The sequence below is a fragment of the Melospiza georgiana genome, chromosome 2 (genome assembly GCF_028018845.1).
Source record: "Melospiza georgiana isolate bMelGeo1 chromosome 2, bMelGeo1.pri, whole genome shotgun sequence".
In the NCBI taxonomy this organism is placed as follows: Eukaryota; Metazoa; Chordata; class Aves; order Passeriformes; family Passerellidae; genus Melospiza; species Melospiza georgiana.
In genome coordinates this window covers 34,447,677-34,460,420 of record NC_080431.1, presented here as the reverse complement: position 1 = coordinate 34,460,420, position 12,744 = coordinate 34,447,677, and the positions used below count along the sequence as shown (strand labels likewise).

Below are 12,744 nucleotides of genomic sequence, written 5' to 3'. Positions count from 1 at the left end.
GAAAGGTAAATAAGTACTGCTTGGTCTGTGCTAGTGAAGTTTATGACATAAAGCATGTTACTTACAGATTTTGATAAATTTTATATATGCAGATATATATATTTATATATATATATACACACATATATAAATTTAAGAAAGAATCCTTTTCAATTTGAAACCAAATGTGACCTTTACAAAAAAGAGGGGAGGTGGGAGAAATGATTAATGGTCTTAATTAATATGTAGAATAGGTGAGCTGGAAAGGTTACAAGTTAAATAATTTTTCTGCCTGTAAATGCAAATAGTTCTTCACCTAGTTGGTTATGCAACACTAATGCAGGAATATCTGCAAATATTTTCACAAATCCTATTCAAAAGCCGCAAAATGCCAACACATACTGTTGGTCAGTAAACAGACTGGAAGACAAAGAGGGCAGTGTGCAATTATAAATCAAGGAAGGAGTCGGGAGGCTGATGTTGTGAGTGAGAGGAGGCAGAACAGAGCCAAGGAACTGCAGAAAAAGTATATATTAACATATTAGAGATCTGTGGATAAAAATCCTGACAGTCTTCTTTCACAACTTCTGCATGCTAAATTTCTACTGCTAGTCTGTTGCTATTGGAGAACTTGCTTCCTGTAAATTCTTGAAAGTTGTATGAAAGTAAAAACCTTTATTCAATCAATCACTTTCAGTACTTTTTGATAAGAACAATTCAGAGAAATGAACTAATATATTTTGACTAGATCTTCTTTTGTTCTAACACCATGGTGTTTATAGACAGGCTTTGCAGATGTGTTCGTAATCTAATATCAAAACAGAAGCAAAAAGTTGTATAGACCAGCTGTTCCATAGAACTGCATACAAAAGTAGTAGTTGATACATCAGAATCTGGAGAAGTGTACAAAGATTTCAGAAATATTCTGGAGAAGGGAAGCAGAAAGTAATCTTTTAGGCACATTGTAGACTCTGTGTGTGATCTTCTCTTGAAACACACAATAAGGAAAAGGTTTAAAGACAATTCTGTAGATTGTCTTAAGGATTGCATGCATTTGCATAATGTAATTTGGAAGACACTGACTTTGCCACTTTCTTTGCTCTAAATTATTTTGATCTCCCATTAATATACTGCTTCTTTTAATAATGATTTCACTCTGCTTGTATAGTTCTAGCTGTGACTGTACTTCAGCCTACATGAATTTAGCAGTGGGGCAAGAAGCAGATCTTTCCAGAAGATAACACACAGTCTGAGTACTGTAGTTAACCTGATCATGAATTTTCTCAGAAGTCTTGCAGGCAATTTTTCTCTGGAAAATACGGTTCTACAGTCACATATTCTATTATTTACAAAGAGTTGGAAAAACAAATGTAAGACTTCTCTGGGTGCAGCTGGCAAAAAGACACGACCAGGGAACAGGTGTCAGTTGGTAGGAAAAGTAAAGACAGAAAACAGAAGGCACTGTAATCTGAATGTCTAATTACAGATGTTTGTAATCAACAGATCTGTTCACGACTTTGATCATGTGTGATACATCCTTACCCAGCACACCGCTTTGAATGGTGAGACTATTTCATCTTTGCACATTTGCTTGTGATCATGCAGAGTGACACAGAGCTGCCAGGCAGTGCAAAGGAGAGCCCCTTTATTGCAAGAAAACAGGCCTTTTCAAGCAGTTAACCATTACCAGTTTACATGGTTTTAAGGCACAACCAGCCCAACCACCACACACCACGATGCGGACACGCGGCAGTCACGCAGCACGTGTCTCACCTGTCTCACCTGTCTCACATATCTCACATCTCACTTGTCTCAAGTGTCTCATGTCTCTCTACCCTGCCCTATTCCAGCTGAGTCACTCTCCCATCGTTCTCTTCTACTTAGCTTAAGAAACTGGCTTTTACAAGGGTAACAAGGCCCTTATTTTATAAGGTTTTACCTATAAGTAACACTAGTCTGACTAATAAACCTAATAAAATTTGAGTAGAAAACTTATGCGTTCAATTTATTTCCCTGGTTTCCTAAAATTTGTGTTCCATTTCTCTAGTGGTGAATTTTTCCAGGCGACCAAAAATTCTTCATTGAATCAATTTTTCCCTGCATGTAGAAGGGGCATATAAATACTCACAGGAAATTTATGATGTTATGAAGCTCTTCTGTATTCTGAGCATCAAAATGAGAGAAGAGTTAAACTTGATCTTCCTACCTGATAACAGTTTTAACTTCAAAGTTAGTGGCCAGGTCAAGAGCCAAGCTTCAAAACTTCTGTTTCTAGAGATACATGAGAGCTACTTCAGGGAATAATGTGCACATGGACAGAATAGTTCGGTCTTTGGATGCCCTGACAAGGAAGCTACATTGCTGTCATGGTGGAACCAGTTTACCTCATAACCATTTGAATAAGAAATAGACAGTTTAAATATTATACTTGTACTACCTACTGACACTCCATTTATTGTTGTATTAAGAGTTCCTAAGTTACCCTGCAGCTTGAACATTAAAGTGTGGACTTCATAATGTCTACATGGAGAAGTTATAGAAATCACAGTTATTTGACATAAGAACTGAATGAGGAATAACATATTCTGTTATTATTTCTCTTTACATAAGCAAACAGTGAAGACTCAAATGTCATTCATGGAGATCACTCCAGAGGGAAAAAGTGATTTCTGTAGTTGAAAGAAAGAAGTTGCAGTCAGAAAAAAAGTTTTTGTTAGATACTTTATGTATTATGGCTCAACACAACAGTTGACTGATGGTTGCATAATATCTTGGAAATGATAATTTAATAAAAACATTTTTCAGGCTGTGAGCAATGCTTGCAACTTAATTCTGAGAGACTAGAAAACCATCTATTATAATTAATTTAAGCAATTTTCTAGTTAGCTAACAGAAGTGGAACAGATTTTAATTGATGTGAGATATTTATTTAATGGAATAAATTCGTACTGTTTTAAAAATTTTTTAGCCATTGCAGATGTTGTAACTTGCTCTAAGAGGTCCATCCTGTCCTTAAGCACCCAGAGGGCTGGTTGCAATGCATACACAAAGGCTTTCAGAAGAAAACAAATCTATGATGTTCCTCTATTGTGATGACAAGTAGAAATAATATTCTTCTCACCAAAGTAAGCTTATACATGCTCTTACAGTTTGTGAAGGATTTATTATGCTTGGCTGAACTTACATGTATAAAGTAGGAATGAGTCTGAATTTTATCTGAAATCTGAACTGAATTTTCTGCTTTTCTTTCTTATATTGACTCAGTTTAGAGATTATCTACTCTATACACATAAAGGTCTATCACATATTCTTATAAGTGTATAGTTGTTATGAATTTAAAATATTGTTGTGGTCTATACTAATTTTGGAATCTATGCCTTTATGCTTCCTATCATTACGTATTTTAAATAGCTAATCAGGAGATTTGCTGGTTGAGATCTGCTGGTTCAAGTTTGCTGATATCATAGTTAAAAGAAATATTTTATAAGGCCTCAGAGGTGTATAAGGGTACTAACGGGAAATGCCAGAATTTATGTCTTTCAGCTCTGGATCTGTATATCAGTCTATGTCCTGGGGCTCAAGCAACTGAAAATCCCTTGAATGCAGGCAGATTTCACCTGTGTTTTGCATTTTGCTAAACAGATGGGGAGCAAACTCCCTGTACTTCCTTCCTGAAAGAGGCACAGAGGAAGAGTCTAATAATAATCATATAAATGAATGGCATTTCTGCTTGAAACATTTCCGAGTGAGCACTATGCACAAGCAATAAACTGGTATAACTGACTGCAGATGGTAATTTAAAAAATGAATACATTATTAAGTAGACTTGTCTTCCCTTCTAAAACTGAATAAGGAGGTCACTGAATTAGTTTACTTTAATGAAGTCTGTGACAGGTATTTCCGACAGAGAGCTAGTAATATCATCAAAACCAAATATTAATATTTAAGACTTTAGCTTTAATCACAGTCTGGTTTATGTCCTTTTAATTTTTTTTTTTTAAGTATGGATCTGTGTCTTGTACCTATTTTTAAGCAATTGGCATAGATTAGTCTCTGAAGCTATAGGTCCCATTACCATGTACACCTTTTTTTCAGTAGGGAAACTTTGAGGTAGGTATTTCACAATTCAGTGAATCATGTGTGTTTTTAATTTGGCTTTCTTCAGCTTCTTACAGAGTTCTTGTTTCCTCCACCATCCCCAGAAAGTCAAGTTCAGGGGCCTCCAAGAAATACATCTTCACTGCTGCCCTGATTGATTAGAAATTAAACAACATCATCACTGTAAGAAATTCTTTACTAGGAAGATATTTCTTACTGTGAGGGTGGAGAGGTACTGGAACAGATTGCCCAGAGAGGCAACTGATGATCTCAGTGATCTCAAGAGAGAACCTCGACGATCTCAAGGGTCTGTTCCAGCCTAACACTGTGGATCTATGAACTAGATGGCATTTACTGTCCCTTCCAACACAAGCCATTCTATGATTCTATGATAATTTAAATCTTGGACCAAGATACTACCCTGCAAGAAAAGACAAGGACCCGTGCCCACTGTGCCCTTCCAGAATCCCTCAGGAATTCTGTGGTCCATGTTGTGCCTTTCACAGAGTGATTTTGAACACAGTTCTTGTGCTCTACATCACTTTTAATGTAAACAGAATATGCTCTGATTTTTTCTTTGCCAATTGCAGCCTACACACTGTGCCAGTTTTGTTCACCTTTGTGTCAAGACCTTAGCTGATGGGTCAAAAACATCAGTCAATTTTTCTCTCAGCTGATCATCCAGAGTGCTATTTGAGTAGAATGATTTTTAGGGCAAATAATATTTTTTAATTAATTTTCAGCTTATTTTCTATGCCTAAAAGTACTTCATTAGAACATGTTCTTACTTCAGAGATCCTTTTTGTGCCTTTAAATCTCATACTGAAAATAAGCAGCTGCTTTTAGAATCATGAACAGCATAAGAAAGGGCTTGTTCTCGTGGCTAAGATCATGGATAAGTGGATAAATGCTGAGCAAGCAGGGCTAAGCATTTAAATACTTTTTACCAATTGGAACCTCATTACCTTTTTTTGAAAATGCAAGGCTTGTTTCAGAATTCTGATTTATTTGTTATTTTTGTTCATGACTGAACATATTACTTACCTATATTGACCTTTATGTGTGTTTATTCCTCTGACTGGAGGTTCCATGTCTGGGACATGTGCTCTCACATTAAAGCCTCTATGAAATTGTAATAAAAGAGCAAATGTGTCTGATGCATATATCATGCATTATGTGCTTTTTATATAGACTTATCTGTTTTGGTATCCCATTACTAGGAGGCATAGAGCTTCATGATGAGTTCTGGAACAGACAGAGCTAACTGGATTTTCTCTTGGAGACAGCTGGAGACAGCTTTCAGCAAAAAATCTATTTGCTAAGCCCAAAATGTTTTCTTTCCTGCATCTTAAACTTCCATGGATTTTATAACAATTCTCTGAAGTAATTCTTGGTTATATTCTTTCCTAGCTACCCTAGATCAGAGACTCTATATTTTTTTTTTTTTTTTTTAGTCTTGGGTGATGTCTGGTCACTACAAGTTTCTGTCTATGCAATCCTGAAATTTTGGATCTGTGACCAAACCTAGGCAGACCAGATAGAAAAATAACTTTGGATAAATATGCCAAATCTTACTTTCTTGTAATATTTCAGAAATAAATATGCCTAATACAGCCAAGAATACCTGAGTATTTTTTATCATGGAGATGGGAACCTCAAAGTACTTGACAGACTTAATCTTGGCTCTGGGTTCTGCCACAGAGAAACTTGGATATCAAGAAATTTTCTCTCATTTTCATCACATTATATTTTGCATGGCCTCTGTAAGGGGATATATTTATATAATAAGGAAACTGGATATTAATTATATGGAAAATGCATTAGCCAAGTAAAGTCTAATGCCCCAATCAATCAGTGTATAGACTTGTGTATAAACCATGTAGGTATGATAATGACAGAAATCACTGAAAAGGGAGAAGGAAAGTACCAAGAATTTTGTTTTGACCTAAAAGTTCTGTATATAATGCAATTCTTGCAGTGAAGAAGCAGAATGTCTTCACTAAATTGGGAAAGATTAGGGGACAGACAGCTCTTCATAAAAAAACAGATTAGCAGGGCAGTAGCAAACATCTCCAACTTATCAGGATTGCCTTGACCAATGGAAAAGAACAAATGGCACTCTGTGAATTTGAAATTGCTTTCCTAATGTTCTTTTTCAAACATACCTGTTTATCTCCAGAGTGCAGGAATTAACACCACACTACTTAATAGCAAAGGCTGATCTGTTGATTTATTTGAGAGATTAAGGCCAATGTTGCTATGACTTTTGCCATAAAAGGAGGAGCTGGAAGGGTAGGAGAGAAAGACTTGCCACCCACAATGTCAAAACAAAATATTCTTAAAGGTACTATAGTCATTGACATAATAGCTCTTGTGGTCCAAGTTCAAAGAACTAAAATTGTCTTTCCAGGACTGGCAGTCCATTAAGAATGCATTACTTGTTCACTTCTCTAATTTTGACTGACAAATTTTCTATTTTGTTTTCTCTAAGGTAGTTATTTAGAAAAACTTTCAATGTATGAAGAAGTGAAAACTTGGTCTCTATACATGTGACCTCAATGAAAATTCCTAGTTATGTCTGATCAGGAAAAATACTTTTGATTAAGTAATAGAAGATGAAGACCAGGGGTTAATTTATAATTAAATACTGTACTAACATATAGTATTCAGGAAGCTGGAATGAGATCCAAGAAAACCAGATATATGTCTCAAATCCTTGCCCAGCAAAACTCATTGTAACTAGGTAACTCAGGCACCTCATGACATGTTGGCACAGAGAGGCAGAGGTGTGACCCATGGTCTTCACTCACACTATGGAGAGACTGGATATAAGATAGATGCTGTCCAAAAATAGGTATATACACCATGTCAAGCCTATGCGTGCATACAGATCCATCAGATTGGCCTTAATAAGTCACTATTGTGGCTGTCACTGCAACAGTGCAGCTGCAAGGCATTTGCAGACTGAAAATAACCTGTGTCCCACCAGTTTGGGCTGCTGTCATGTTAACTCAGCTGGGCTCACACTGACGTGCTGCAGATAATCCTTTCAGGTACTGACAGATGGGTCTCTGCATTCACTGTGTGGACACAAAGCAAGGATCAAAAGGTCAAGGCCCCTTACCTTCTTGGACCCAAATCTGCAAATCTGACTTCTCCACCCAGAATACAGTCTGGATGAATGCACACTTCATGTTGAAGCCGGGCCATGTTGCCACATTGCACAGCCAGTAAGAACACAAAAGTCCTGAACCAGCAAAGGACAAGGAAAAGGGAAAAAGGGGAAAGGAAAAAGACAAGGAAAGGAAAAAGGGGAAAGGAAAAAAGGAAAGGAAAGGAAAGGAAAGGAAAGGAAAGGAAAGGAAAGGAAAGGAAAGGAAAGGAAAGGAAAGGAAAGGAAAGGAAAGGAAAGGAAAGGAAAGGAAAGGAAAGGAAAGGAAAGGAAAGGAAAGGAAAGGAAAGGAAAGGAAAGGAAAGGAAAGGAAAGGAAAGGAAAGGAAAGGAAAGGAAAGGAAAGGAAAGGAAAGGAAAGGAAAGGAAAGGAAAGGAAAGGAAAGGAAAGGAAAGGAAAGGAAAGGAAAGGAAAGGGAGTAAATATTTTACTGGAGACAGGACTTGTGAGCATACCAGCAACAAGAAAATGTCCAGTGTTGTGGCTCTTTCTTTGAATCCATTTATGAATTTTATCTTGCGACCCTTTTGTGCAATCAATGTAAGTAATTTGACACAGTAAAAATTGAAGCACCTGCAAAAACTCAACCAAAATGTAGTTGAAGGTATCTGGATCACATTTTTAGTGTTAAATTTCACATAAGTTGCACTTCATGATCATAACACAATATTGAATATAGCCCTAAAATTCTTCTGAATAATATAGTGCTCAGAAAGTATTTTAAAGTTATTTATGACTTCTGAGTACAATTTCCTTTTGCTTTCATCCCTACACCACATATGCTTCTTAATTAGGCCTCCTCTTTCTAGAAATTACAAACTCAATTTTGTTTGGCCTAGGATTTCAATTTTTAAGGGAAAATGTAATGTCCAAAGTTATTACTCCGTAATATATACATGTGTTAATTTGATGCGAATTACTTTTTTTTGATAAAAATTCTTTTCATTCCTTGAAAGTTACTATACAACTTTTGGTACATATAATTTAAAGAACTCTAGTCTCCGAAGATTTATTGTCATGATTAATTTTAAACATCTGCTTAAGTCATTGGTTTTTATGAGGTTACTTGTGCTCAAATTAAGCACATGGATATTTTATGTAAGAACAAGACTGTTATTTGCTGCAGCCTAAAACAGTTAAATACAAAAAGAAAAAAATTTAAAAAGTTTAAAACAGAACAGTTGCAAGGGCTACATTACAAGAGGCCCAGTAAAATATGTCACGGCAATATTTGAAATACTTTAAAATAATATAATTTTTTAGAAGTGCAAAAGCCATATTTTCACTGTTTAAAAAATCAAATAAAAAATTAAAATGTACGTGTAAATATGCTAAGTGAATGCATACAAAGAGATGGCGTTAAGTCTAGGAACGCAAGAATTTTTCCAACATTCTTTTGGTCAAAATAGGGTTTGTTGTTATATATACAGAAATGCACCCATATATATGCTTGTCATAAAAGTGAACTTTTTTTTACTTTTAATTCTTTTTTTTTTATTATTAAACTTATTGTGGGTAAACCCCATAGTCAGTTAAGCCTTGCACAGGTTTAGCAGGGCTCACTGCCCCACTCTGGGATGCAGGAGAGAATCTGAAGGGTCAGAGTGAGGGGGCTCACGGATTGAGGCAAAGGCACTTTGCCTCATAGGTAAAGCAGAATTTGCACACCAGAAAGCTCCAAAGAGGGCAGGTTAAATATCAGGAAGAAATTCTTTACTGCAAGGGTGGTGAGGCCCTGGAACAGTCTGCCCAGGGAGGCTGTGGAGTGTCCCTCACCAGAGATATTCAAAACCCACATGAGTGCAGATCTGTGCCCTGTGCTGCAGGATGAGCTTGCTTGAGCATGGATGTTGGACACCCACATCCAGCCATACCAGACATACCCATCCTGTGATTCTGTGAAAAGAACAATTCCATACCTACCAGAAAATATTCTACTGACTCTAGAGAAATCTCTTAGGCACAAGCAGAAGGATCTGTCTGAGAGTGTTTCTGTAATTGTCCCCAGGAGTGTTTATCAGTACATCTATCCATACAGACAGTGCCTATCAATTGGTGTAGGTCCAGAAAGAGCTTCCTAGAGTAAGGATATGACATTAGGGCTGTCTGAAATTCCCACCTGAAGAGGTTCTGTGATAATTTGTTGAATGTATTCTTTGAAACCAGAGAGCAGCTCAGTCAGCCACTTTGTCTCACATCAGTTCCTTGTCTCATTGCTCACAATAGATGTGACATTCTGGACCACTCCAGGAACAGATTGAATGTGCTGCTTATGTGCATAGGAACAGACCTGACATACTGGTAGTCCACAAGTGTAACTGAATTTTCTTGTCTTTTTTCTTATATTGCAATTATTACTGTCATTCCATAATTTTTGCTAGAGGATCAGCCTGTTTACAAATAGCAGTTTCTTTTCAAAGAGACTGGGAGTTTTTTTAATGCACACTAGTCAAAAAGCCTATCCCCATGTAAATAGATTAATTCTCTTTTGTGAAAGGTGAATTAAAGTATTTAAGCATTAATATCTTTCAAGCCTTCCTTAACACCATTTTTCCCTGTTTCTTAATAGGCATGTGAGATCGACTCCCAGGTGAAATAATGAGCTACAACTGGAATTACAGCAGTTGCAGGGATATCCTTCCACTTTATTGAGTTAATCTTTATCAACTCCAGGAAGGTCATTCCAGACAGATTTTGTCAGATCTGGTCTTAAGGGTTGCCAATCTTGAGTCTCTACAATTTAGTTCAGTAACCTGTTTAGTTCTTAGGGGTCCTTCTGATAGAAAATCTTTCTCAAAGTCTAGCCTAAAGTTTTCCTCATTTATTTCAAGTCTCATACTTTTTAGCTTTTCTACTATGGACATGGAGAACAGAAGATTTTACATAAATTAAGGCAGTTATTATGTCTTCAGTTTTCTCTCCAGGCTACAACTCCTCTTATGAAAATGCTCTTACAAAGCCATAGGTGTTAGAGCTCTGTCACTGTTATTGGGGTTTTTCTGGGTTTTCTTAAAATGTACCCTATCTTTTGGTTCTGAAAATATCATGAGTATGTTATATTTACAATGGAAGATATGTATTTTGAGACTAGAAAGCAGATTTCTAAAAGGTTAAATTGCTAAATGAAAAATGAGTGAAAAAAATTTACAGATTTTCACATGGAAAATCATCATAAATCATATGGATAGAAATAGTTTTAATTTTGTGCGTTCTGTCAAAGCCAGCTTTGATTTTTGTTCACTATGTCAGAAATTCAGGGAATGTCATCCTGTAGTCACGGATTCAGCAAAATTACGAAATCATGTACGTCAAAAGTAACGTGGGAAAATTTATGTTTCATTAAGCAAGTGGACTGAAGAACTGGTTCATAAAAAATAGGCCAAGGGCTCCTGGGTACTAATTGATCCCAATCCCATTGGTTTCTTTTCATATATTGGCCATCTATGCCGGTGCAAAACTTGCACATCACTTCTGATTATTCTCCCACAGCCAGTTTCTGGTTGTACTTCATGATTTAGAATTAAAGTATAGAAGAAAGGAAAGCTAGAGAAAAAGATTTGCATTGACCTCTTTTTCTGCTCAATTTCTCCCAATTGTTTGCCATCACAAAAGGGAAGCACCTTGCACAACAATGATATCAGGCATATAGTTTGTTGCCTGAAACTTTTACTGAACACTTGTTCTTCAACTAGGGTTATTTCAATTTATACTTGCCCTGTGTCATATATTTTTTTAATCTACATATCTGCAACTAACCAAGGAATGATTTTTGCTCTGATTCTATATCACGGTTCTTTATTGCTATGTTATCTATATTTGTTTTTATGATGATTAATTTTGTACCATTGATTTTTCCATAGCAAAACTCAGAATCTATAGCTATTGCATTTCTTTACATCTTAAGGGTGTGTCTTCTGTCACTACATCCCTTTCCTCATTCTTTTTTATTTTTTGCATTTTCTCTACCAACTGATCATATTTTGGAGTTTCCCTTTCTTTCATTACCCCTTATCTGCTTTGTTACACAAAGAAATGAAAATAAATACAGACACAGAAAAATATTTTCATTTTTTGCTTTGGCTGTTGTGTTTTTGTAAGTCTCTTGCTGTCCTTATTCTTCATATCTCTATCTCTCTCAAGTGTTTTTAGGACTGTGAATGTCCTTTGTTTGCTGATGCTGCTAATGTTTAGACCAACATTCCTGAAATTTTACTTTCCTTATTGCAGTGCCTGCATTAGAAAAAAATAATAAAAATCAGTAATAAAAAATCCCACATTTGTACTGCCCCTTCCATCTGTTATGCCACTGAGATTCTACTCAGATGGCACTTAGAATAGGCAATGTCACAATGCATAAAATTCAGCAGGAACCAGCAATAATTAGGTTAATACTGTTTATTCCTCTAAAAGTACTAATTGCAGTACTTTTCTTGTTGGGCTGTCAGTGTTGGGATAACCTGTTCATGTTTTCAGACTCTCTGCTAGCATGGCTTTGAGCAAGTGAAAGAATATTTTGTGAATATAAAAAAATTAGAAGGCAGCATGTGCTCTTTATGGCTTTTGATAATTAGCCACAGCCACTGTAATGTCCTTCATTTTACCTAAAAGTTTGTCCTTGAACAAATTCTAGGCCTCTTCTGTTCTCATTGTGCTTTGTGATGATCTTTGCCTTTTCATTGATTCAGCACTTACCTTTGAGCCTTACTTTTCAAATATGTTGAATTTGCCTTTTATCAGCTTAAAAATGTGAATCTCATGCATATTTACATTGCAAGCTGTGACAGCTCTGGAAGAGGTCAGTTGTGTCAACTGCTCTATACATCCACAAGAAACTCTATTATCTCTTGAACAGACACAGCTTTACAATCTGTAAAACTAAGCATATTTTTCTGATAATATTATCTTCTTATTTTGAAACTCATAGTTTGGGGGTTTTGTTTTAAAGTTTTAAATTAGAATGGTCTTAAAATAATACTGTAAAAGAAGAAAATAAAAGTTTGAATGCAAAAAATCTTTCTTCTGTTGTAGTTTTGTGGCTGCCACCAAGGAACAGTGCTGGCTTTAAAATGATAGCTGTGACTTCCTTTTCATTGAAGTATTGATTTTTCTAATTATGGAATGATAAGGGCAGATCATCTTAACCAAAAAAAAAGGAAAAAAAAAAAGAAACAACAACCCAAAACCCAAAAAAGTCTGTTGAATTTGTTATTTCATAGGTTAGAACCTGATTCAAAACTATTCTTTGCAGTACAGGAACACGAAATATTTGTATTTCTTTGCTTTAATTTTTTATCCTCTTTTGTGTAGCTGGACTTGGTCAGTTAACTAATTTTTTAAATATATATTTCTTTATGATGATCAACACTGGGGTAAATTTTTGGTGAAATTGAGTTTTGTCTTGAACTGGATTTAAAGCTCATGGGAAGAGGACAAAGGAAAAATTACACAAGTACAGTAGGTGAACTCAATCCTGACCTTCAACATTTCAGAGGAGG

The 12,744-nt window shown here is 35.9% G+C and overlaps 1 protein-coding gene across 10 annotated transcripts in view; it reads left to right on the top strand.

Annotated features, from left to right (window-relative positions):
* GPC5 (glypican 5) overlaps positions 1 to 12,744 on the top strand; it is a 595,034-nt gene that overhangs the window by 435,451 nt on the left and 146,839 nt on the right. Inside the window, exon 8 of one of the 10 annotated variants that reach the window (XM_058045233.1) lies at positions 2,948 to 3,104. The exons of the other annotated variants lie outside the window; for them this stretch is intronic. Within the exon in view, the coding sequence (XP_057901216.1) occupies positions 2,948 to 3,072 (125 nt within the window). The 3' untranslated portion in view covers positions 3,073 to 3,104. The remainder of the gene's footprint in view (positions 1 to 2,947; positions 3,105 to 12,744) is intronic. 10 annotated transcript variants of the gene reach the window in all.